We start from the raw sequence: 26,875 nt of genomic DNA, 5'->3' as shown, positions 1-26,875 counted from the left end.
TTGAAATTGTCTATAATAACAATGCTGACCCTCTATTTCAAATGAAAGTTTCAAATGAAACTGTTCCAGGAATGAGGCCAAGGCCAAGGTCCAGTGTGGGTGGATCATTACAGCTGCTTGGTTGAGGAGATCTGTCCCTTACAGATGGCAGTGCTGAGGTGTGCTGGATCAGGTGGCTGTCCTCAAGCCTTGCTCTCCTTGCCTGTTCCATGAGAAATACTGAAAAGACCCATTCAGTCAGAATAGGCCACTCATCCTTTGTCACCATGGTTTAAAACATAACATAATTCTTCATTTAAAAACTGTATCTTCATGTGCAAGTGATCTGAACCAAAACTGTGGTAGCAGTCTTAATTTGAGATTTTCTTTGACGCTAGGATATTTTTCTTTTTTTTACATTTTTAATTTAATTTAAGCTAAGAGTTATTTATATTGCAGAGAATCGTTGTCCATCACAATAAGAAGCCACCGCTTATATTAGCAGTCTCCTTAGAGACAGCTCTGTTCCTGTAGTTTATGGTATACCTTTGGTTGGCAAACTAAAAAAAGTAAATCCAAAAATAGCTACAAGCCATTTATGAGAAAACTGCTTTGTTTTTTTTTTCAAATGCTACACACTTATTTCTTCCCCAGACTGTGGCTTTAAGGGTTGTTCAGCTTCTGCATCAGAGCACAGTTGTATTATCTCACACGTTTGTCTGCATCAATTCCCTGTGAATGCAGAACAGCAATGTAATCTGTATTATGTTAGAAAGCAAAGACTTCAGTTTGCCCTTCAGTTTCCCCTTTGGCAGGGTGAGAACTGGATCTGTGAGCCACAGGCCAGTTTGGTAGCTGTGGCCTGGCTGTGGGGGGTCCCACAGCACTGGTCCTGGGTGGAGACTTTGGACACATGCAGTAAGTGCACATGCAGAGGAGAGGAGCTACACAAAGCACCGAGACACTGCTGCTGCGCAGTCCTGGCAGGGTGGTAGGGAATGGAGCAGCTTTCACAGAGCACGTTCAGATCCTGCTGCTGAGGGAGATGTGCTGCCCATGGTAAGTAGCATATCTCACGCAGCTGCGTGCTCCACACAGGAGGGCACAGCACAAAGCTGGGTTTCATCTTCAGTGTCCACCTGAAGTAGAATATGCTTATCCAAGAATTTCTGAGGAAGTCTGGAACAGCAGAAGGAGCTGGATTCATGGAATGAATAACCAGGGCCTGATCAGTTACTGAACAAGTGCAGAGGCGCTGCAGCAGAGGCTTTAAAGAGGCGATGGCAGAAGCAGGCAGTGGCTGTGCTGTGTCTTTACCTACCACAGCATGACAGTAATTGGGCTCAAAGGCCAGGTGGGCTCAAGCAGAGAGAATGGAGAATGCTTGGCAAGTGCTGCAAAGTACAAGAGGCTGACAAAATACTTGTCACAGTAATGTAAAACTGGGAACAGCTCACAGCTCACCAGAGGCAGAGGCTGGAGAGTGGGGTCAGCAGAGTCACCTCACTTCAGTTACAGAGCTGTTAATGAGTCATCAGGCTCAAAGATGGGGCACACAAACCTAGAGTTGAACAAAATAAAAAGGCTGTTGCTGCCCCTGCACCCAGCTTCCCCTTGGAATAGTCTGTGGCTGAGTTAGAGTACAACAGCATAAGGGAAAGCATGAGCAATAGTCTGTTCCTGTCTAGGCTCCTCAGGGCTTTCCCTGCTTTTTAAGATTTGGGACAGGCTAGGGAGGTGTAAAGTCCACTCTAGTTCCTATGGTCTGCACCTCACACACATCAATGCATCTACAATTCAGTTCATTGTCGCAGTTTTAATGCTCCAGAGACTTCCTATGGCCAAAATAACAAGAGAGGGTGGTATTTGAGGTATTGATTAAAAAATAACTTGAGTCACCACTCCTGTGTTTCTCTGAATAGCAACAAAAATTCAGAGCCAAGATAAAAGGTATAAATGAGATATACCTGCAGTCCTGTACCCTGTTAGAGGTGAATAATGGAGTTCATAGGTTGCATGGAAGAGGCATCTGAAAAGGAAAGAATAACATTTTATACAGTGGTTGATTAATAGGTGTTCTAGCTGATCCTTCTGTAATTTTTCAAATTAACAAGTTTTTAAACCGCTCTAAGAAACAATTTGAAATGCAAAAGCAGAAGAAAAAAAAAAGAAGAACTGCATTTCTTAGGAAAAAAAAATCAGACCATTTAATATTCTATGGTCAGTCAAATCCTGCCCTGAAAAGAACTTTAATTTAAGAAAACATGTCAGTGACTTCATGTAGGACAGATTTTATTTGTTAAAAAGGGGGGTGGAAAGGTGAGGGAAATAAATACATAAGGCATTAAATGCAACAAAAATAACCAAGCCTTTCTTAAAAAAAGTACATCCTACACGTTGGTACAGCAGCTAAGATGGCATCATTCTACCAAGACAAATAAGGAACAGCACTGTAGCAGATTTATTGCTGCAATAATTTCCCCTCTCCCCTCCCATGGGATCCTAATGAATGATAGATCTGGCAATAGCAGGAATATTTAAATTCACCAAGTAGAGATAATTTACATTTTGTCAGGTGAAGTGGCATCTGCCTTTTTGGATCCTGTTTCTGCAGGTGGGGATCCCTGTGCTCAGGAGCTGGTGGGAGTAGGGTCCTTGCCTGGGCTCTCCTGCCTGCTGTGTGTCCAGCTGTCCCTGTAGGGTTCCCTCAAGCCAGGCTTAATGCAGCTTAAGGCAAAAAGCAAGAGACAGAGAAACCACCTTAGCTTCCAGAACGTGCTGCCTCAACAGCTGCTCTTGGCTGAGCATTTACCAGTGAGTAGTACACAGGAAGTTCTAAAATATATCTTATTTTTTCGTTCCATAGCATTTAATGAGAATAGAAGAAATAAAGTAATTTAAGTCAATAAATAGAATAGATTGTTGCTTTCAATACAAACAGACTTACCTTTGTAACTGAGATCTGGGTGCTGCATTTTCTGGATGCATTATGTTCTTTAGCAAAGTGCTGCTAAATCCCAGAACCAACATTTCCAAATAGATTATACAATTAACGTGTATTTCAGTCTATTCACCTAGTGCCTATTGGGAAGCAGGATATTCATCTACAAAAAAAAGACTGCATGGATTTCTTTTACTAGTATCTACAGGCATGAAATGGAAGCATTCATAAAATCTGTCCAGTAGAGCCAAAATAAATTCATAAGCTTTCTTCCACAGTAAATATTTCAAGTTGAACCATATTTGGTACAGCAACAATTGCAACCCAGGTGCTTTTACCAATGGCCTTTAAAGCACTTCCATATCCAAATGTTCAAATGGTATATTATCCCACCCCTCAACAAAAGAGCACTCTCCTAAATCAGAAACAGTACACAGATATTATTGCTTAATATATGAACTTTGATCCTTCACTGATGCAATAATTTATCACAAAAGCTGTCCGTTTTAATAAAACCATCTCCAAGTTTGCCTCTCAATAACTGGTCTACTGTAATTTAAAACTGCCAGTTTCTATAGGCAAAGTGAGTGTTGAATCACTTTGAAATAAGCCTCCTACTAAAATAAAATGCTGTTTAATGTTCTACAGTTGTAATTTTCCAAGCACTTTAAAGAGAGAAGGGAGCGACACTATTTTAAGAATAAACACACAGAGAACTGGAAACTCACATATGAAAACCAATAATTTACAATACCTGGCATTGGGTCCTTTAGTACAACTTCAAAATTCAAATTTCAGTTTCTGATTCAAGAAGATATTTGAACCAAAACCATTAACTCAATGGTCCTTCAGTGGGGAAAGAGTCCATTTTCCAGCCATTTCAGATCCAAGTTCTGGGTCTCACGCCTGGGGTAGATGTCTTAAACAATGTTTGCATTAGCCTCAGTTTGCTGGTGTCACTAAAGCCTTGCCACCAGTCAGGCCTTGCACAAATTGACCCTCATTCTTTGCTGAACTGCAAAACAAAGTTTCAATTCATTATTAGTAATTCAGGATGAGAACACAATTTTCCAGAGATGTTCTTAAGAATTGTTTTTCTTCTCATTTTAATGCCATATCTGGTACAAACAGCTGTACTAGAACTTTTGAAAGACTAAAACAGCCAATGTAACCAAAAAGGACAGTCAGAATTCCAGATCAAAGTGCTGCCAAGGTATGTGTCTGGGATTACAGATGGAACAGGAGTGACCCTATTTAGCCACAAGCATACCATGAAAAAAACATGAATTTTCATCAGCTTCTTCCAACCCAGGAACAGAGTAACTCACCCTGTTCAGCTTTGACCACTTACAGCAGAGACAGAGCAGGGTGCAGTTAGTTTGGCATCTTCACAAGGGCAGTGTTGCTGCTTGGCACCAGGTTTCTGTTATCCAGTTCTTCTGTCTCTTCCTGCAGTGCTCAGGGCAAGCTCCATGCTGATGGACAGAGGGACAGGGCTCCCATCACAGGCCATGCTGCAGATGTGGCCAGCTGCAGGCTGTAACTTGCACCTTGACAATCCCCAGACAGAGCAACAGCAATGAGAGGCTCTAAGCTTGCTAAATGTTTCCACTGTATTTGCTGTCTGCAGAGCTTCAAAGCAGCACAGCCAGGGCTATCGCTGCCGTCGCTGCAGGAGAGGCATTCCCACAGCTGTCACTTCTGGTCACTTCTGGTCATTTATGGTCACTACTATCATGGTTTTGTAATCCAAGATCAGGTCCTGGGCTTTCAGCAGACCTGATCCATCTCTACAAACACCCCAGCCACTGTAAATTATGCTGGTGCTGCTGAACACAGAATTAGGGGCACCTCCTTTCAGGTTACAGTGCTCTCTGTTTCTTGGCTCTTTACACACACATATCTTGTGGTCCTGCCCTCCTGCCAGTGCTGCCAAAGGACAGCTGCTGCTTTCTGGTTCTCTGCTGACACCTACCTCCTTCATCAAATTCTCAGGCACATACTTTCCTGTGCTTCCCAATTTGTGTCCAGTGCTGCTGGCTGTTGGGAGTAAAAGGACAGAGCGTTACAGCAGCCAAAGGCAGGCCATGGGGTACATCCTCCAAATGTGCCAGAGACACGGGGGAAGATGAATCTGAGTGATTCATTACATAACAAAACTCCAGTATCCAAAGAGCAGGTTCCTTTCTGAACATCTAATCAGCTCTATTTTCTGTATATGGACTATCCATAAATTGCCAGCTCAGCCCACAGATGAGTAAAATTTAACTTATACAATAGCAGATGCTAGGGCTTTTTTTATTTATTTATTTTTCTTTTTAAGGATTTCACAACCATATAATGTAGAGAAAAATTAGTCATGCTAAATCTGCTTTCTGATCCCACCCCCCTTACTGCATATTCCTCAAATAAGCTGACACGTATTATTTCAGTAAAATGATGATGTTACATACGCCTCTGTGTACACAGTGGGATAATAAATTTGAATTATTTCTAGATGCCCTGATGCAGGCAAGCATTTGAAAGTATATAAGTTTTAAAGTTCACTCACCCTCAAGTTTTTTACTAACTTCAAAGTTCACATGTCACTTTCCTAAACCTGCTCGCTGTCTTACAAAACTATTCCTTGTATCAGAATCCAGGTCCAGATTACATGTACTTTCCTGTCACTTATATTCCAGCCTTTCAGAGAAAATTGATAGCTGATTTATCAATAACCAACTGATACCACTCAGAGTGAGGCTACTCTGAAGCCTGGGATGGGATGGGATAGGATGGGATGGGAATAGAATAGAATAGAATAGAATAATTTTAATTGGGAGTGAGCAGTATCAACTAACTAATCCCCCTGCCTGACCAATTCAGGGCTGACCAAAAGTTAAAGCATGTTATTTAGGGTATTTTCCAAATGCCTCTTAAGCACTGCCAGGCCTGGGACAAGAATCACCTCTCTGGGAAGCCTATTCCATTGTTCGACCAACCTCTTGGTAAAGAAATGCTTCCCAAAGTCCAGTCTGAACCTTCGGTGGTGCAGTTTTGAACCATTCCCGCACATCCTAACTCTGGATATCAGCAGGAAGAGCTCAGCACCTTCTTCTCTGCTTCCTCTAAGGAAGCTGCAGAGAGCAATGAGATCACACCTCAGCCTCTTTTGCTCCAAACACAAACCCAGAGCCCTCAGCCTCCCCTCAGAGCACTCCCAGCCCTTTCACCAGCTTTGTTGTTCTCGGGACACATTCAGGGACCTGGCCTTGCTTCTTAAATTGCGAGGCCAAGCACTGCAGACATCACTCAAGATAAGGCTGTACCAAAGCTGAACACACATTCACCTCTTTTGCCCAGCTGTTTGTGCTGTGTTTGGTGCAGACCTGCTCCTTACAAAAATTCCTTTTAATTAATTTTAACTCTACCTGCCTTACTCTGCTTTGCTTGTTCTAATTTCTGTATGAGATTAAATTAACATTTCCTTTCAAGTTAGATTGTAGAACATGGCTTGTATGACTGGTCAAATGAGAGCTGAGGATCTTCCCAAAGAAAAAGTGACATAAAAATGTAACAGCAATGTCATCTTAAAAAAAACCCTATAATTTTAACAGTAACTCATAAAATACTGCATCTTCTTCCTGTGGTTATTGTACCAAGCATGTGTCTTATTCCAGACAAATCAGAAGAGAAACTTACCACGGGCTGCATGTTTCAGCATCTCACAAAAAAATGTAAACACTCATAATTCAAATTCAAATATAATTTTCCAAGCTACACTAATTAAAACTGGTTTGTTTACAGCAGAGAGGGAAAATGAGGATTTTTTCCAAGCCATTTGCTGAAAACAACTCTCAGGGCAGATTTTCACAAACATTTACATGCCTAAAGACACCTACTGGCATTTTCCACAACTAGGTGCCGGAGTGCAATTAAACCCCAGACAATTATTTGCGTTGTTGGGAAATTAATCCCTCCAAACTCCAGCCCTCCATCCTGCAGCCTGTTACCCTGGAGAAAATTCCATCACCCAAATATTTTCATGTAAAACTGCTTCATAGCAGCTCATGAACCATGCCATTAGCCCCACTGAAGCAGCAGTTACATTTGGCAGTAGGTCTAGCAGGAAGAAAGAGGTACACACACAGCACGCCAATGCTTGTGCTCAAACACTGCACTTGATGACAGCTTTTTCTTATCACCAAGAGCACTTCTGCCACATTATAGTCCTTCAAGAACACTTTTCAGAAGTACCAGCCACATCACATTGTCTTGTTCTTCTGGTAATTAATACTTTGTGCTCCTGGTAAAAAAACAGGAGGCAATCTGACTCTGATAAAATGTTAAATTAAAAATGAGCAAATTCTTCTTTTTATCATCAGAAGTTACAACTTGCATTTATTTCCAAAAGCATGGAGGAATTTTTTTTTTTCCTTCTTTTTTGTTTTTTTGGTTTTTTTTTTTGCAAAGAGCTCTGTATCTGGACTCATCCCATAGAAATCACAAACTGTATTTTAGATCACTCAGGCACATGTTTTTATGCAAGGTATATGAACAAGCACAAGCCTGCTAAGAGAACTATGGTTTGATTTCCATTGCCCTGGTTCACTAGTGGAAGTTGAAGGCACACGATTTCATTTATTTAGGAAAAAAGGTTTCCATTTCTGTGAGCTCCTGTTGTTCCAAAGGGAAAGCTCTAGTTCCTTCAACAGAAATGTCAAGCCTGTAACTTGACAGGGACGTACAACCTGCAGGTACTACTGAAACAAAAACCAACCAGTTTTTAACAGATGCAACAGTATGGCTTGGCCTCCTGCTTCAGCTCCTAATGTAACTTAGTGCATGAGAATATAAAGTGAATTTAAAAACTAAGTGAAAGTCATCTTCTGTTTGTCCTATTCTAGTGAAGTAAAAATAATTTAAAATAAACAGAAATTACTATGATATACACAAACACATGTGCACAGAAAACCATGTGCATGCACAGATTCACAGCCCTGCTCAACCTGAAAAAAATTTTTTTTTTAAAATTGTGCTTCCTCTGTGAGGCCAGCAGCAATCTAAAGACCTTTACTATTGTGTCAGGTCCTTACCTATGCTACAAGTCCCAGATTTAATGCAAGTAACATTCAGAAAGGAAGCCTTTGTAGAGACCTTGGCTAATATATTTTCCTGATAAACAGATTTTTGCAATAGAAATATTGTAGTTTCATTATATATTGTCATGGAAAACGCTGCATTTCAATGCATCAGTCAAGCTCATCCTAAATATGAAATAGTCCCATAACAAGAGATTTAACCTTCCAAAAGCTGAAATCCAGTGGAGGATCCTTGACTGAAGAAGTCAGATAAACATGGCCCCAAGAAGCCCAGGCCATTCCAGTTGTACTGAAATTTAAAAAGCAGATCACCACTGTACACTTGTCAAAGAAAAATATTTTAAATTTAGAATCTCATAAGAAAGATCTCTTTTCCCTTCAGAAATATGCTAGGTGGATCAACAGAAAAAATACATCTGAACACAGGACAGATAAGAATGGCAATTGTCAACTCTCAAACACTGGGGTTCTTTTATTTGAGAGATTTCTGGTATTTTACATTACTATTGAGGCTACATTCAAATAAATTTGTAGGTTAAATTCTGCCTCATAAACAAAACCCCACCTCTCATTTTAAGTCACTTAGTAAAACCCTCCCTGGCACAAAACTTCCACCCACCAAAATAATTATAATCATATCTAGAAAACAGAATTTGGCTGTAATATTGGATCTTAAGAGGACACAAACAAAAAATCATAATACCCAAGATGTCACTCCTGACAACTTCTGGTATGTCACTCCTGACAACTTCTGGTAGCCAAAGCTGATATGTTATCAGAAAAAAATTTTCTTTCCTTCCATAGTACATTTCTTTGTTAGTCTAGCATCACTGCCATACATCCCATATACCATTTTATTTAAATAACATTTTATATAAGGACAAATAAAAATATTTACATAGACAACATGGGAAATTAAGTTTTTAATCATAAAATCTCACTGTACAAAAGCAAGATATGGCAAACTCATGGGTAAACCTATTTTACAAGACAACATCCTGTTGTGCCTCAAGGCTGTAGCATCTCTGGAGATATCATCCTCTTACACAGAGCTGGTTTTATGCTACTTAGGGACAGCAGAGAATTATTTAATAAAGTTTTAGATTTAAGGTGGATGCTGGTTTTACATTAGGAATAGTTTTGTGACATTAAAGACTCAATTTTGAAAAGCGAATCTTTCTTTTGAATACTTTGGTTTTAAAATATGCTGTGGGAGAAAACTGAGACCTGATTTTCAAAATGATACAGATGTTCAGCTCCAGGAAAATTGCTAAGAATTACAGGTACCCAGCAACGACAAAATCAAACTTATGGTTTGACCTAGGCTTTTTAAGAACAGAAACACCCAAATGCCCCTTCACATTACTGTGGTTTGTAGTCATAATTAAATAACTTGTTTGTGTGCTCTTGTCTGTTTGCAGACACATGTGCATCCCTGACACTCCAGCTTTTACATCTGGGCAACTTTAGCCAAAGCTGCAGGACTTGGTGAGGTATAAAACTGAATTATCCATAGGTATATTTGAGCATGTCCATAAATAAGCACATAAATTGAACAAAACTGTACCTGCAAAAAGAGCAGGCACTGAACTTTCTTGCTTTTGTAAGAGTCCATTAATATATTAATAGAGGTTTTACATATTTTATACACTCAGATATATACATATATTTTATCAGTAATGTGCTTACATACAGACATATGCAAACATATGTGTACACTTACCACACACACACTCACATTCCCTTATCTACACACATTCAAGTTCTTCATTTTCAAAGAAAATGCCACCTTTTAATAAACACTGAAATTGGTTCCAGGTTCTCCATGATTTTAGAATTAGAGAAAGGTAACTTACATCTGTCATTGCATATGACAAAAAATCTGGACTTTACAACCAAATTAAAATAAAAGGAAAGACCAAACACACCCCTCCTGCTACCAGCTCTCCAATTAGGAATCAAGATATCGGAATGGATCTGGTACAACTGCAAGAAGCAACGGCAGCGATTTGTGAGAGTGCATTTTTACAATAAATGTGAATCTTTTGGAAGATGAATTCGTATGGATTTGTGGTGAGCACAAAGTTCTTTCCTAGACAGGTCACTGCTGAGCTCCTTTCTTCTTCTGCTCCAGCTCCTGCAGGCGCTCCTCGCGGCACTGCGCGTGCTGCGTGCCCACCTTGTGCGCCGTCTCGGTGGCTGCAATGTCAATCTGGGCATACCGGGACGATCCACTCCCTGGAACACCACATCAATCCTTTAATAGGCTACACCCCTCACACATCCCTGAGTAAAAAAGCTGTTGTGACACTTCCTCCACAAATTTCCTGAATTGTCTTTGTCCAGTCTCAGAAAAAGCTGTGCAATGGAATAAGGTAATAACCACCACTAAAACAAAACACCTCGAGAGCTCTGTTATCTACATATTCTAGTGGTCTGGCTTTCCTCAAATAAGCAAATGAATCACTTGCATTTCTGCCCCAGGTGTGAATCTCCACCCCTATTACTCCCCAACAATGACAAAATTGAACTTGGCTCTCCCACTTCTAGGAGGCTTCCTCAGCAGGCTACCAATCAGGAAATCAACACCTGCTTTTTGAACAGAAAACTCTTGTGGCAGCTGGCACTGTTCTTTGTCTGGATTAGGCACCCTGGGAATGTTCACCAGAGCAACCACCTTCAGCCTCACACAGAATGACACTACAGCTCTTTTTTCTTGGCAATAGTGGAGACAAGTCAAGTAAAATACTTAAGTATTAAGAGTTAAGCAGTAAAATACTTCTGTAAATCTAGAGGCTGGGAAAATTTTAATATGAAAAAATAAAGTATTTATGGTCATTACAGGCACCTTTAAAGTTACACAATTTGAGATTGGGAGGGTATTTGACATTTAGGAAAATTTATAGTATTTAACTCTTCATTTTCAATGCTTTGGTTCATTGTCTTTAAAATTAAGAGAAAATATTGCTTTTACATTTCAAAACAATGTTGTAGAGAGAACTACATTAAGGTCTGGGAGAATCTTAAAGTACATAATGAAAAACATAAAAACATTTAAAAAGCAAAAAGCATGGGAAAAGTGCTAGCATTTCAAAGTTAATAAAATTGCTGAAATTAGAAGTATAAAAATTAAAATCTTTATAGCTGAGAAGTATAGATGGAAAACCTATTAATATCAAATGCAAGGAACTAAATGCCAGATTCTGATGAGAGGCTTGGTGTAGCAAGGACTGCATCTCTAAATGACAACACATGGCAGATGTATTGCATGTTTATGTGCTAATTGCCCAAATTAAGCATTAGAAGTAAAATATCCAATACAGACAAAATAATTTTTAAAAAATTAAAAATGAAATTATTTGCATTTTCTCTGTAGCATTTTCACATGCCCACATGGAGAGCAGATAGAACACTGTGTTCTGTTCTGAATCATTTGGTGCATGGCTCCAGAGCCAGTGTCTTCAGGAGCAAGCCCTGCACACCCACAGCCCTGTTTCTGAGCCAAGAAAGAAAAATGAGGTAAGTGTAGTCCTAATATGCAATGAAAATCTTGGGAACACAAGCAAATTACTGTCTTTCAAACTCCAGAGTTTGAAATGTTCACTTTAGAAGGAGTGCACATCCAATCACCTGTCAAAGGGATGCAACATCTTATAGAACTTCATTACTCAAAAATTTTTTCCAAGAAGAGATGCCAATTAAAAAAACTGCCTCAGAAACACAACAGGGTTCAACTCCTCTGTTAGCAGAAGCCTGTGGGTAGATCAGATGGAATCATTAAAGTTGGAAACAACCTCCAAATTATTGAGTCCAAGCTTCAACAGAGCACCACCATCAACTAAGCCACAGCACTGAGCGCCACACCAAGTCGTTTCTTGAACAGTTCCAGGAATGATGACTCCATCACTTCCCTGGGAAGCCTGTTCCAATGCCTGACTATCCTGTCAGTGAAAAAAATCTTCCTGATGTCCAACCTGAATCTCCCTTTGGGCAGCTTGAGGCCGCGTCCTCTCCTGTCACTGTTTCCTGGGAGAAGAGGGCAACCCCCACTTGACTACAGCCTCCTTTCAGGTACTTGTAGGAGGATCAAGGTCCCCCCTGAGCCTCCTTTTCTCTAGGATGAACACCCCCAGCTCCCTCATCTGCTCCCGGTATGAAATCAGGGCTCCACATACCCCATACATTCTGCATATTCTTTGCTGTTTAGAAGTACCACAGACTTCCTTACCTCTTATGCTTGTGCTCGATTCTTGAAGCTCCAGTTCCATATAGTGAAGCTGTTTTTTGGAAGTAGGGCTGACAGGAATATTAACATAGGTGGCTGTCTCACTGTGGGGTCGATCTGGTGTAGGGACATCAGCTGAATATCCTACAGCCCCTTCTGAAATAAATAACAAGTCACAACAGGCACTGTTTGCAATGACCAATGTTCATACAGACCCACAGAAAGAGAACACAGAGCAGCAATAATTCTGCTTGCCAAACAGGACATTCCTCAGTGGTAGATGGGACATGAGAAAACTACAAATTCTACTTTAAATATCCTGAGGTCAAGTCAGGATCTATGCAGAAGGCCACAGACCACAGACAGACCACAGACCCCACAGGGGTCTTGCTGTGTTGTGGTAGAAGGCAAACACTCTGCAGATATTTCTAACAGCAGCAATACCTTAGCAGAGCTTTATGTGAAATAATTTGTTCTAGGAAGATGTGAACTACTACATCATCTGCAAGACAGAAAGAAAAATCAGTAGAAGTTCTTAAAGCCTGTCCTGAAAACAGGGACTGAAGAACTGTTTCAAGCAAAGGGACAGCAATCTTGAGGAGACAATGTCGACAGCTTCCCTGTGCAGAATTGAAAAAGATAGGAATGATGCCAAGTGAGGACAGCAAAGTATTAAAGGACTTTCATTGCAGGAAAGAAATAGTGGGAAAACCCTTCTAAATAGTAAAGACCACAAGAGCTTGAGAGGAAATCCCACAGAGTTTTCTAGAACTTTCTAAAAAAGACACAGACCAAGACCTACTAGGAAACAGTTCACATAAAACAATTTTGACTTAAAAACAATTTTTTGTCTACTAGCTTAATTCTCAATACCTCATCTAGCCCTGCTTTCAATTATTTTAATCTTGTCTGCCTGTTCAGTCCAGCTGGAGTCCTTAGCCTTAAAGACTTTCTATTCTTAAGTCAGTTTGAGACAGAGGAGTGCAGAGGGAAAACAGTATCACTTTGAGTTTCTCCTTTTTCATGAAGTTCTCCTCTTAAGCCCTTCCTTGTCCCCACTAAGAGCTCATATCAAATCTTTTTTTGTCCAAACTGCTGCTTTTCCTTTTTGCCCATTTAGACCCTATTGAGATGTGAACAGAGAGGCAGTAGGATATCAAGGCCTTTTAGAGCAGAGGGAAAAATGGTTTCTTATATCCAGACAACAGCAGCAGTGAATAACCATTGAGGGAAACTTTTTCATCTTCTTGGTAGTATTATGAGTAGCAGAAATAGCTTATACAATGTTAGGCAACAGTATGGGTATGTTCTAGTATAATGGAATCTCCCCAAGCTTCAGCTGTTTAAATCAAAGGAGTCTAATGTACTGTCCAAAAACTGGAAAGACTGGAAATCTGGCCGATTTTCTCACAGATTTTCATTAAAAAACATAGGAAAATCCAAAAAGAATACAAATATTTCTCTGTCAGTCAGACTTCAAGTTGTTGTTGCAAAGCAAGATGTTAAGAACAAAATGACAAAATCAATGCAGAACTGAATGCAGAAGGAATTTTTATATTTTCATCAAACACATTCTAAGAAATTATTTTCAATTATTGTGTCCAAAGTGTTGCAAAGGAATTTGGCCTGATTGAGCAAGAAAGGACTCAGAAGAATCATAGAATTAAAAACCTGCATCACAAAAGGTTAGAAGTTGCAAGCAAGTGACAATCCTAAATACAGAGTGACGAATAGTCCTGAAGGAAAAGATAATTTTTGAAGTCTTTCTGTATGCTGTTAAAGTGACCTAACAGAAGTGTTAAGTGGAGCATCCTCAAAGTTAGCTACCATGAAAACTAGCAAGATCCCCTAGATGACTAAACAGTTAACAGGTTTAAGGAAGCTGAACATTATACCTGATGCAAACAAGCCAAGAGATTTTCCTGAGAACTAAAATACTGCACATGGAGAATTGGTAGGGCTTTGTAAAAGAAAACCAAAAGAAACACACAGGGGGAAAAAAAAAAACCAAAACAAAACCTGGCCATGGTCATATATTCTTCTCAAAGGAAGAAGGAGAAGAAAAAAAAAAACAACAAAACAAAACAAATTAAAAAAGACACACAAAAAAAACCAAAAAAAGCCAAACAAAAAAAAAACAAAAACAGTTGGGCAAACTGGAATGGAAGGAAAGGAAAAGCCTTCTGTTGTTCAGTCAGTGCTGTCTCAATAGAAACTGGGCTTTCTTTGTAAACATAGAAATACTTGGTTTCCATTTTTCTTTAAAAAACCCAACCAAACAAAAAAATCCTTCTTAGGCACTGAAAACTGGCTTTTATTTGTTTGAAGAGGAGAGTTTATTTAAGAAGCACAGTCAAATGTTCCAACTAATGAAACATGGTGCACAGAGTGAGCCGTGGACAGTGCTGGCAGCAGTCCCTTCTGGGTGGACAGACAGGAGGTGCTTCCAAGAGGGGTCAGAGAGCCAATACTTGAGAACATTGTGAAAGGAGGATTTGAGAGAAGAACAGACCACAGTGCATGCTTAAACACTCTGAAAGAATTGCTAGAATATCATGATTGCTTGAAGAGAAAGGGGGAAACTGTAGAAATCAAAAAAGATAGTCAAGCAAGTAACAGGAGAAGAGTAAAAGTAAAAATTTAGTGGCCCTCACCTGAGGGGAAAAGAAAGGACAAGACTATAACTCGGGAGGGAAGAAGAAATATTTGAAACTGATGTTGCTGTCTTTCTTTCAGCAAGTGTTAGTTATTCATATTTCCTCCCCAATATAGGCACTGTTCTCAGAAATTAACAATAAATTTCACAGAAAGAAAAGCAGCACTATAACTACATCCCAAAGATAAGTGTGTGTGTGTGTGTGTGTGTGTGTGTGTGAGCATGCATGTGAAGCTGACATGTTCAAAGGGCAACACTTCAAAAATTACACTTAGAAGAGATCTCAACAATAAAAAAAAAGGGAAAAAAAAGGAACATGAAAAAGAAACAAGAGGTGTTAGTGACCTCTGACACAAAAATCTGTACTCACCAAGTTCCTCAGAACTAGTTGGAGTTCCAGGTTCTGAAGGAAGTGTTAGCATCTCATACCCACCTTTAGGACCTAGAATACAGGAACACTGTTAATGGCTTTGGATTTAGGAATTTGTGCAATATAATCAAAGCCTATGTTTTTCTGGTTTTGACTTGTAACCTGTTAAACTAAATCACACAGAATAACCTCAGAAAGCATCAACAGTGGCTAGTGCTGACTTTCCTGCGATGGTGATGTTGGCATTTCCTTATGAGCCTAACACCAAGGAAATAAAACTGAGGACACTTTTACAACTATTCACACTGAGGGCCACTGAAGTCAACAGCAGTGCATTTTGCTGTACAGCAGTGTGGGAGCAGAGCTGTCTTGCATGCATGAATCAGGGAGCAATGCGTGGGTGATCTTGGGAGCATCTGGAAGACTCTTGTTAAAATTCCACCTCCAGCATGATGGATAATTTCTTGATTTCTGAAAAACCATCAAAAATGCTTAAGCTAGCCCTTCCAAAGACAACTTTGCTTTCCAAGTGCAAATCACCATCTTTACAAAGAAGCCAGGCTGCACGACATCATTGGTCTTTCCTGAGCATGAAGCTGAAAAGAGATGTCCTCGTTTCTTCACAATCTCAGACTCCACCCCAGTTAAAACCAGGCAAGCAAAAATGCTATGTCCATAGAATGAACATATTGCAATTAATTTTGAATGACAAACACACATAATCTATCTGCTGGCAGTGTTTTTATCCTCCATTATCATAAAGAAGTATATTTAAATGTGGTGGGTGTTTTTTCCCACATTATCATTGTTAGGGTACAGGACTTCTCATGACCTGAGGTGAATTTTTTTGGTGGGTGCCCTTTGTTAACGTGATGGCAGCATTTCACTGCTGTGAATAAGATTACTGCTTATAATCTGTCAGTTATCTCATCTGTCACTGCCTCTTCTAAACTTATCCCATCTGTCAATGCCTTTCTGACAAAAACTCCTCAAAGCAAAAAACCCAAAGAAATACGTAAGCCTTACAATAGGGAATCAAATCATGCATTACCTTTTATATTTTCTGAAGTTTAAAATAATTAAGGTTTAAATTAGTTTTAATTTACATGCACACACACCTCATAGTTACTTTTACTTACCAGCTTGGAGACTGTGCCCTCTATGCACTTTTAAGGACCCAGACGCTGCCATGACAGAAGCACCACCTATTTTTGAAGACAGAGATTCACATTAAATCTATATACCTGTTTCATTTTTAGTAGATGTTCTGAAACATCTAGGAAAAAAAAAAAAAAAAACCAAACCCAAAACGCAATTACAAGTCATTGTTCTTCATTTAGCCAATTTTTAAAAATTTTTGCTAAATTCTTTCTCCTAAGTTTGTGGCATTAAATCTAATTTTGTTGTTTTCTTTCTTTAGAGAGAAAGGATGCCCTCTATAAAACCTAAGGATGCTGTCCCTCCCTGTTTGTGGTGAGTACTCTCTTCCTCAGTGAAGCTTCCTCAGTAAAGCTGTCTTGAGCTAACAAGTAAAATGGCAACAAGAACTGAGTTGGGAGATGCCTTTGCCACCCATAACGCAGCTTTAGCAACAACAAAGTTTAAAGTGTTCATTAAAATCTGGTCAGAGTGGGTCCAAAACCTATCTAAGTGAATGAGAAAACTGCCCCACTTGAGCAGTCCATGTTTAGATATGGATACAGCAGGCCAGAGGCAAGGGAACACAAGGGATCTGGTCCATGGGGATTGAATCCAAGGGAACACAAGGGATCTGGTCCATGGGGATTGAATCCAAGGGAACACAAGGGATCTGGTCCATGGGGATTGAATCCAGGCGCTTGTGAAACACCCTCCCAGTGTTCCAGCCATGGACACCCCAGATGGCACAGCCAGCCTCCCTTCCCCAGCCTGAGTCTGTCTGGCCAGCAGGAAGCTGCATGGGGGAAATCTGAGGAAACAAGAGCCATCAACTCAGAAACCTGCAGGGTGGTACCCCTGCAGCGTGGCTTGGCTGCACACACAATTCCTTCTCTAAGCAGCAGGCTCAGCAGCATCATCCCCACGGCTGGCTGCGGGGTTACCTCACCCCATCCACCCTGCATCTCTGCTCTCTGCTGCTGTCACTGTGGCCACCTCAGCAGCGCTGAGTGGCATTTGCTCCCTGGCACGAATAATTGTGAGGGAACTGCTTGTGCAGTAGATGGAGCTGAACAGGGTCGGGTGGGAGGCTGTGGGTGTGAGTAACCCTGCCACTGCTGCCAGGGCGGCTCTGCCATGTGCCGCAGCCTGCTGGGGCTCACATTTAAAATTAACACTTCTCTAAGCTGATGAATAGGCTCTGAGCAGGTGAGACACTGCTCTGCAAATTGTTTTTAAAATAGCGTCCAAAAATTACCACAGCTCTTATGCAACATGAAGAAATACTGTAAGATAAATATTCTGAAGTATCTAAGAAAGCTGCATGGCCTGGGAATGTAAAGAAACTGGCAATTTCTTTTTTTTTTCCCCTCCTGTATAAAGTATACATACAATTTTAATTCTAACTCTAAGGGTTTCCAAGCTTGTAAAATTAACCCTAGTTTTATAAAATAAATTTAAAAAGCCACTCATTATTTCACTTAATGAGGATAATGGATTAAAACAATAGTAAAAACCATTTCAAAAGGGCACAACTGAACTAAAGCCTTTAGTTTGCTGTCTTTATGTACATGAAAGCATATATAGGGTAATCCAAGGCTACAAAATTAAATTTTAAAGTATGCCATATTGAAAATCTGATTTTGTATTTTAACAAATGAGGTCAGATTATAGAACTCTGGTGAGAATTTAACAACTAAAAATGTTATGTGGAATTTTGTTTTTACCGGGACTGCTGATAAAAATAAATGCAAAAATAGGACATTAGCCCCAGGCTAGCTGATTTACTTATATTTTCACTGTAACTTGTCTTCCTTTTTCTCATATCAGTGCATTCTCTCTCTGCATTGAAAACATTAGAATATGTTTTATGAAGCCAAAAGCCTCCCCTCACTTTGAAGAAAGATTAAAGCCTTATGCTAATTTCAGCATAATCACAAAACTAGTGTGGGGTTGGGTTTTTTATTCCCTCAAACACTTATTGCAACTCAGCAGAAATTATTCCAGAGGCATGGTAGATTCTTAAGCAACATTTTTAGGATCTGCGAAGAACACCCAGGACAGGAAAGGAGATTTAAAACAATAAGTTATTCCAATCCATTTATGGTCAAGTTTGAATTTTCCCATTCAGGGCTTATTTAAAAGAACCATGTTAATGTTTCAGGATTTGACCTGTTGCATTTTCCTCATTTTCAAATCTGGCAACTAACAAATATTTACATAGTCAAATCTCTCAGGGAATTTTTTTGAAGCTTTGAACTTCATCGTATAAACACATGTCAACAGAGATCAACCTAGATATTTTCTTCCTTCTTCTTTTCAGCTACTGAATAAACTGGCTTGTTTCTTATTCATGAATTCCAGGCTAACACTTGCAGGAATGGAAAAAGCAAGTTAGCAAGATAAATTTCTGAGCAAAAAAAAAGTATCCAGCAGGAGACAGAAGCTCCCTTCCATTATTCTTCTCATTTTACAAGAGATTGTTAAGAAATTTTTTTATTCAGTTTCCCCTGCCATCTAGGTCTGTGTGGCTGACTCGCTCAAGTCTTTGTCAGAACTGAGTGTCTCATCAAGAGAGTTATTTCTTTTCTACTTTCCTCAGTTTATAAGAGGAAGAAGGTATTCAAAATGTGACAAAATGAAAATAAGTTGCAGGATATTTTGAATTCCAACATTTGACTAGACTCAAAAGTAGCTCAGTGAAGACATTCCTCAAAAATGAGGGTAGTTTACAGCACATGTGCTACAAGAAAGAGCCATGAAAAAAATAACAAGGGAAGATGGAATATAAACTATAAAATGAGCCCAGACAGTTTACATTTTCAAACCTTCTGACTATCATTGCATGGCCAGTGAGGAGACACACACAGCCCTGTACTGCCTTTACCAAGAGATCACCTCTCACTGCCCAGCCTCTTCAAGGGGTAGGTCACAAACTCTTCAGGTCTGGGCTATTAAATTTCCTGACAAGGAGTCAGAACAGAAGAAAACACCACATTCTGGGATAAAACCTTGCTTCTTGTTGAATTAAAACTAGCTTTATTATGAAGAACTTTGACCCACTCACCCAAGCAACATTCCCATCTCCTCCTCTGAAAACAGATACCTTGCCTAAAAGAGCATCCAAAGGCTAAAGCAACTGATTGGCAGGAGGAGCCCTGCAAGAGCACGGGAGGCTGTTTCATGTAAATGTAACAGGAGACTTCCTGCTCCTGTATACTTGCCTTACAAGACCTCCTGTTCATTCTCTTCAACTTTCAAAGTAATTTCATATATTTTCTGCTATAAAAATGGCATTATCTGCAAGACATAAAAACTGAAGGGAATACTTTAAAATGCTTGCTTGCTCTACAGATTTCTCCATATTCAGAAATGCCTCCTGTCTCTCTTACAGACAACTTTAAAAGTGGCCAAATCCCTCAAAATTAGAAATGCACTCAAGCACTCTGTTCAAATATTGCTCCTCAAAGATGTCTATTTAGTCTGTGCAAAAAATAACAGAGGATCTAACTATCTCTAGCAATTATTCATCTTCCCATGCTGTGGGCCATTCCAGCCCAGCCACCTCTCCTTAAAAATGCAAAAGCGTTAAGCTAGAATTATTACCATTTTCCTGTGCCAGGAAATTCAGTGTCTGGGGTTTTTTTGAAAAATACACCTTCAAAGATGCTTTACATACATTTAATTCAAAAATCTTCATAGATGTGAAGCTCAAGATCTACACTAGCCAGGGATGAAGGTCAGACACAAAACCAAAACTATTTTTTAAAATTTGAAATAATCACTATATGTGCAAATAAGGTCCTCACCTTTGTGTTCTGTAAGACTTCCCCAGGCTTCAGTGTCAGAGAAGGGGTGGGGAAGCAAATCACAAATAAATAAAGGACAGGACTAGAGGGTCACTGTGGTACAGACTCACCACTTCTGTCAGCCCCAGTAGAGAGAACAGGATCTGCTGGATCTGCTCAGCCCAGAGGACAAAGCAGCAGCATTGGGATCATTCACTGACATGGTTTCCCCACAGTTTTCTCTCCCCCATGGGAAAAGGCCACTCTTAATTCAGACCATCACCAAGGCAAACATTTCATTTGTAAATGCAATATGTATTTTATTAAGCTTACTTTTTCTGAGCTCCTGTATTTCTTCCTCTGCAGAATTATTTGAGTGGACTTGTAGAATAAAGCAGGGCCAAGAAAGAGCATGCCACATTATGGCAGGGGAATGAATTATTAGAAGGATGTTTGTCTATTACAGTGTTTAGCCCTATAAGGTATGACATGACATATCTATGGTGGACACTGTTCAACACACAGTCCTTCACTGGCTCAATAAAAATATCAGAGTGCACTTGGTCTTCCTACATCTGAAGAGTTGACAGCACAAATCCTGAAAAAAGTGAGAACTGTAAATTGTTTTCAACATAAACAATTATAACCACCACAGTATGGCCCAGATTCTTCTTTCTCATTGTTCTGAGTTAATTCCTTAAAAGCTGACTCCTAAGCTTGGAATAAAAGCATCATGCTGCATAGGTATGCAATAAAAATATTTTAAAATGCACAAAAAATGACCTAGTTTTCCATCGGAACAGCTAAGCTGTCAGACAGCTGACTTTGTTTTCAGCACCTGTTATATACTTAATTTTATTCTTCTTGTCTGCCTGCCTTGAGTCCCTGTGTACCTAAAAAAAATTTAACAGAGATACAGTGTTCATAATCAGCATTTAGGTGATATTTTAGCTGAATTCCAATCCACAGCATTGTTTTATGTTTATCCCTTAATCCATCCCCTCAGAACATTTCCCATCAAGCATTGTGTAGGTTTGGTATTGCAAGCAAAGAGGCTGTCAGAGAGCAAGAGTGAGTGCTGCAATGACAGTGAATTTGCTCCCATGGAATAAGGGGGAAAATGGAAAGGAAGAGAGATAATTTACAAGTCAAAAAGCTAAACTGAAAGTGCACTGCTTCCCCTGGGAGCATATTTGTTACTGGCCCATTCAACTACTGGCTTTTGCAAAGCCAGAGCCCCTGGCACAGAGGCACAGGGAGAGCAGACCTCCCTCTAGAGAAATTTAATTTGAGTGTTGAAATACTCTGGGTTGGGCCAGGCTCATGGGAATGCCCAGGCAAGCAGCTCCCCCGTGGGAATTGGGAAAGGATGAAAGTTTCTGAAAAATGGTGCACAGAGCTGGCATGAAATGCCTTCTCCAGGGACTGCAGTGTCCCGAAGCACTTCTGCAAGCTATTCCAGCTCCCAGCCTCCCTTCTCTAAATAGGAGTCTTGGGATTCAGTCTGCTCAGCTCATTTGGAAGGGGTTGGCAGCTAAGGACAGATATAGTGGCATTTCCCTAAGGACAAAAATAGTGACATTTCCCCTCCACACTAAACAGCCTCATGGTTTAAACATCATTCATAAAAGAAGATTGCTGTGACAGACTTCTACTCAACTGAGAAAATACAAATATTTTGAAGGAAGTCATTTGCCCCTGTGAGTAAGACCTAGAAGTTCCTTATCTAAGGTGTTGCAATGGAATAGAAAGGAGAACAAGATTAAAAGAAGATGCCAAAATTACAATGAGAAACAGCACAACTGCTCGGAAATAAATTGTAAATGTAAGAATAGCAGAGGACTTTGGATGATTCAAGGTGGATTAAAGATTCTCACAGCAGAACTAAACAAACATCTGTCAGACATACACAGAAGAACATCCAAACCTCAGGGCAGAGACTCTCACTAGACAACTGCTTCAGTCCTTTTTTTTCTACAGTGCTTTGGTTTATAGTACCAGAAAGGTAGTGAAGATAATGACAAGCTCTTCAGCTCACCATTCTGTGAAGGAATGTGCAGCCTATTGTTTCACCTCCCAACACTGAATGTGGATCTTATTCATAATCCCTTAACTCAAAGCACATAAGCAGTTCCTGAGAAAAAGCCCTACATACTTATCTCTGAAATTGCAACCACCAGATCAAGCTGCAGGATTTCTTAAGCAGTCAAGAGAGTCTCTGCACAGGTCCCATGAGAACTGCTCACACAAAATGTTCCAAACTGAGATGTCTCCAGAATCCAGCAGTCTCAGGAAATCTGAATCATATTTTTGAACCTCTATCCTGTCATGGTACTTTGAGGTCCATCATAACTATAAATGTAGTCTATTATACTTAAGAGCACTCATTCACACATCATACAACTCCAAAGAATCCCTTACCTTTATCTGTAGTACAAAGCTATGATAACAATGGGAACATTTTCCTCCTACAAACTCAAGTAATCTAATTCAGTCTCTCTTTCTAATCAATATTTACAAAGTTATTTATAACAAAGGCAACCAAATTATTTAAACCTGAATTAAATGATTCACCCCAACTTGTTTTTTTCCATCTAATGCAACTTAGAATTGTTGCCATATTTAGAACACTTTTTGCCATTAGAATGAAACACAATTCTCTAAAGTTGCTGAGTCTGTTGCTCAGCATATCTAACTAAAAGGAGAAAGAGAACACCCACATTCCCTACCAATAAACTGAAAAATACACAAACAATTGATTTGTGACTGTTTAATTCCATGCCTTGCTACAGGACCAAGACATTCAAGAGCAAAAATATTGCATAGAAGATGTGGGCACCTGTAGCTCAGGAAGGAATGGGTTTGCATTCTACAGTGTATTTAAATGGAAATATGATAAAAAAGAAATGTATTTGTGAGTAAGCAAACTGCTACACTAGAAAATGTTATATCTGGGTATTGGGTCATTGGACCATGGTATCTCACCATGGCACAATACAGGTTTTGAAAGTAGCTACCTCAAATTAGTGTGCCTCTATTTTATTTTCAACAATGGGTAATATTCTCTCATAATAGAGAACCACAGACAAGTTCTAATGCAGTTCCTTTAGTGCAAGAGAACAGTGTGAATGACTGCTCAGCACCCTGTGACCTTCAGTTCATACCTTAGATTAAATATTCAAATGCTACAGAACTATTTTGAATGCTTTGCAATGCTGAGTTTAATTACACCTAAAATTTCATGCCTATGAAAGAGAAAAAAATTAATACAAAAGAAAATAGTAACAATAATTATTATTATTTAAAAATGTCAATTTAAACTAAATATCTAAGGATAATAAAAATGCAATGAGACAAAGAAAAATAGCAAATATTTTTGTATTCTGAAAAATAGTTTTAGCATTGAAGAATAAAATTGTACTGGTATATTAGAACATCTGAGAGGTGAAACCCCACAAAGAAAATTTCACTCACTGGCTTTAGATGCTGCATTAGTCTTAAACATTTATATTTTTCCTGCAAGAGTTATTTTCATAAACTATATTTTTTCCAGTGAACCAGACAACAAAATGCACCTGCTCAAACTTCTTCAGTCTTGTATCTTCTCTTTCTGTTGATATAAAAATCTGTCCTGTATTTCTGCAGTTCCAATTTGCTTCATGGTAGGTTTTATCAAAACAGCTAATTCCCTCATATGCATGAATAGTCTGAGATTAAGATTTTTGTCAGATATCTTTTGCATCCAAAATTAACTTGATGCTGAAATTAATACAGAAATAACATTCTGCCCACCACATGCAGCAGAAGCTTCCCTGTATTTACACACCCTTGAACCATAAGTGTTCTGGTTTCCTTGATTTGAGTGCAGGACTAGAAACTTGAGCACCAGAGGGAAAGATAAAATTAATGATCCAATTTGGGCTTCTACTTGCACCTCTATAAATCAAGAGTAATTCCAGTGACTTGAGTGGAATAACTAGCAACACGATCTGCTAAATGCTTCTGGATTTTCTCCTGCTGAGACAGACAAAGAAAGGAGTTACTTTTAACCTTCTCCAGAGACACCTCCTGATCCTGAGTATCTTACTGGATTTGTTCACACAAAAAGCCATCATTCACACTGCTTTATGTATTGGCCAAGGTTTTTTAAAGTAGTAAAGAAACCCAAGCACAAAGAGCTGCTCCATGTCTATTGGAGGTGGGAATCCTATGAAATTTAATGGACCTGATGAATTATCAGGTAAACTATTTAAGGAATGGAAAGACATTTAAGACAGTAACCAAATTCTTTGCACAGACATCTCCAAGGTCTAAGATGGAGAGAAACCACAAAACCCAAAATGCTTCTGAAATGTTTTCTTTGAAGTAAAATGATAATTCAGAGGTGCCAGACCAGTTTGGCTGCATTAGACAGGGAACTCAGGTGACCAACACATTCTCCTGATAGAGAGGTTTACAATGCAAGGATGGCCAGTGGCTCTGCATTAATGATCCTTCCAGGCCAGACACTCAGTGTCCTCTCATTAGTGATTCTGTTGGTCAATCAATAGTTTCACTGACATGAGAGAAGCATCTCCCAGTTGGTTGTGGTAAAGATTCATTCCTGTGATTTTGTGTTATTTAGGAAACTGGCTATACACACTAAACATATAAATCACATTTGCCTTTGGTGCTAATATAGCCTAAAAAGAAAAAATTCTTGGTGTTCTTTGAAGATGTACGTAGAAAAGGTACTAAACAGCTTTTTTAAGACTCTAACAACTTTGAACTTCTTCAGATTAACAAAAGAAACGAGAAAACAAATATATTAATCTTTTCAACCAAGGTTTATACAGACTACAACGTGTTTCAATACTGTAAGTCATGAATTGCAGCAGAAAAACCAACCACAAACAGGTAAACAGGACACCTCTCAATATAGTATTTAGTTCTGCTTCCATAAATCTTTTGTTTCTCCTATCACAATTTGAGACTAAAATATAAAGTTAAATAAAGTAAATAACTAAATGGCTCTCACCTGATATAGCTGGTAAGACTCCAGACTGTAATACTGCTGTTCCCTAAAGAAAACAGAAAATTTCACAATGAAAAATCTGTACAAGAAGTAGAAATTTGACAAAATATAGAAGGTGTATAAAGTAGAAGGAAGGGGAGGAAATCAGAAATGTGGCCAAGATTTCATTTGTGAAAGTGAAAAACATCCCACAGCATTTCAGAAAATATTAGATTATACTTGACAAAGATGCAAAAATGCCAACAGAAGTTTGATATGTGAAATTACAACAGATGTGGGACACAGGTAAAGTATCATTGAAATGATAGGAAAGACAACAAATAGCTATGAGAATCAGCTTTGTTTAGATAAAGAAATGACCCTGAGATAATAAAAAAGTAAAAGTAGTGTTTTGTTATTAAGTGATTTTTTTAATTTTTTAAGATTGTCTTCATTTATCTTTTCAGTACATCATATTCTGCTATTTCTGCAGCTCTGAGGCCTCCTGCTACAATCCTCTGTAAGGCAGAGACTTCACTAACAGTATAACAGCACAGGCACCTCAGCACAAAGGATAGAGAGATGTAAAAGCTACCTTCTATAATTCTGCAAAACACAGCAAAACAGGCTTTTGCCTGCAGGAGAACCTTTTAAAATTATTATGGCACCATGTACAAATGTAAGTGCATGGTTTTCAAATGCACAGCAGAACGCAGATCTCAACCCACCCTGTGATTACATCAAAGGAGAAAAGGGGTAAATGACCTCACTCAAATCATATGCTTTTGTCACACCTGCCATGATACCCAGACAGAAACGAACGTGATTACCTAAGGCCTGCATGCCTCTTAGTATTACTCATAAATAGAAGTTAAATATCCTCATATAAACATGTCATCTTTTGTCTGTGGCCCAGGAGCTGGGTGCTGGGGTCTGTGATGCCTGGCTGCTGGCTACAGCCACCCCAGCAGTACAGCACCCTCAGTAAGCAGATATCACCATGCCTGTATCACACACCAGGAGCTGCATGGCCAGGGCTATTTTAGCTCTGGTGCTGATCTGGCTGCTGTCAGATGACATTCATTTTTTTATGCTCTGCTTCCAAATATCTTGGGCAGAGTTCAATGACTGATGTTAGGAGAACCCAGTGGTTTGATATGCTGGGTCATTATTCATAGATTAGCTCGGTCGCCCTAAAGAGCTAAATAGAACTTAGCCTGACATTTCTTTCCGTGTGGACAAATAACCACCATGGCACATAATCCTTTTCATAATCAAAATGGGATTTTCTTTTCCCTCTTCTGTGTATATTTGGAATATCTTTGCCTTCCTCTCACATGTTGGTTTTTTTCTTTTAAAGTTTCAATTTATTATATTCAAACTTTTACTCACTTTAAATGTCATCAAATATGTGATTGATCACACCAGTTCTCATTAAAAAAAAAATTAAAAATTCAGCAGATAAAAATACTGTCCCATAGGAAGAGGAGCAAGCCTACCCATCTCTACACAACTTTTCAGTGATTACATGCCTAATCCTGCTCTGGTGCTGCTTATGGGAGTTTTAGTCTTTGGGTCCAAGATCAGCCCAAAAAATCCAGATCATCTAATATAACCTCCACAGCATGGAGCAAAGATACTGTACTGCACAGTTTCCTGGCTATAGAAGAAGTTTTGCCAGATTCATAGTGACAAAAAGCACCAG

General features: G+C 39.3%; 1 protein-coding gene across 1 annotated transcript in view; it reads right to left on the bottom strand.

The window, feature by feature from the left end:
* Positions 1-9,754: 9,754 nt before the first annotated feature.
* DOK7 (docking protein 7) overlaps positions 9,755-26,875 on the bottom strand; it is a 58,088-nt gene continuing 40,967 nt past the window's right edge. The window contains 5 exon segments of the mRNA XM_038135826.1: positions 9,755-10,239; positions 12,230-12,382; positions 15,253-15,324; positions 16,392-16,457; positions 25,195-25,237. Coding sequence (XP_037991754.1) covers positions 10,103-10,239; positions 12,230-12,382; positions 15,253-15,324; positions 16,392-16,457; positions 25,195-25,237 — 471 coding nt within the window. The 3' untranslated portion in view covers positions 9,755-10,102.

Source organism: Motacilla alba, chromosome 4 (genome assembly GCF_015832195.1).
Source record: "Motacilla alba alba isolate MOTALB_02 chromosome 4, Motacilla_alba_V1.0_pri, whole genome shotgun sequence".
NCBI lineage: Eukaryota > Metazoa > Chordata > Aves > Passeriformes > Motacillidae > Motacilla > Motacilla alba.
This window is presented reverse-complemented; position numbering and strand designations above follow the sequence as displayed.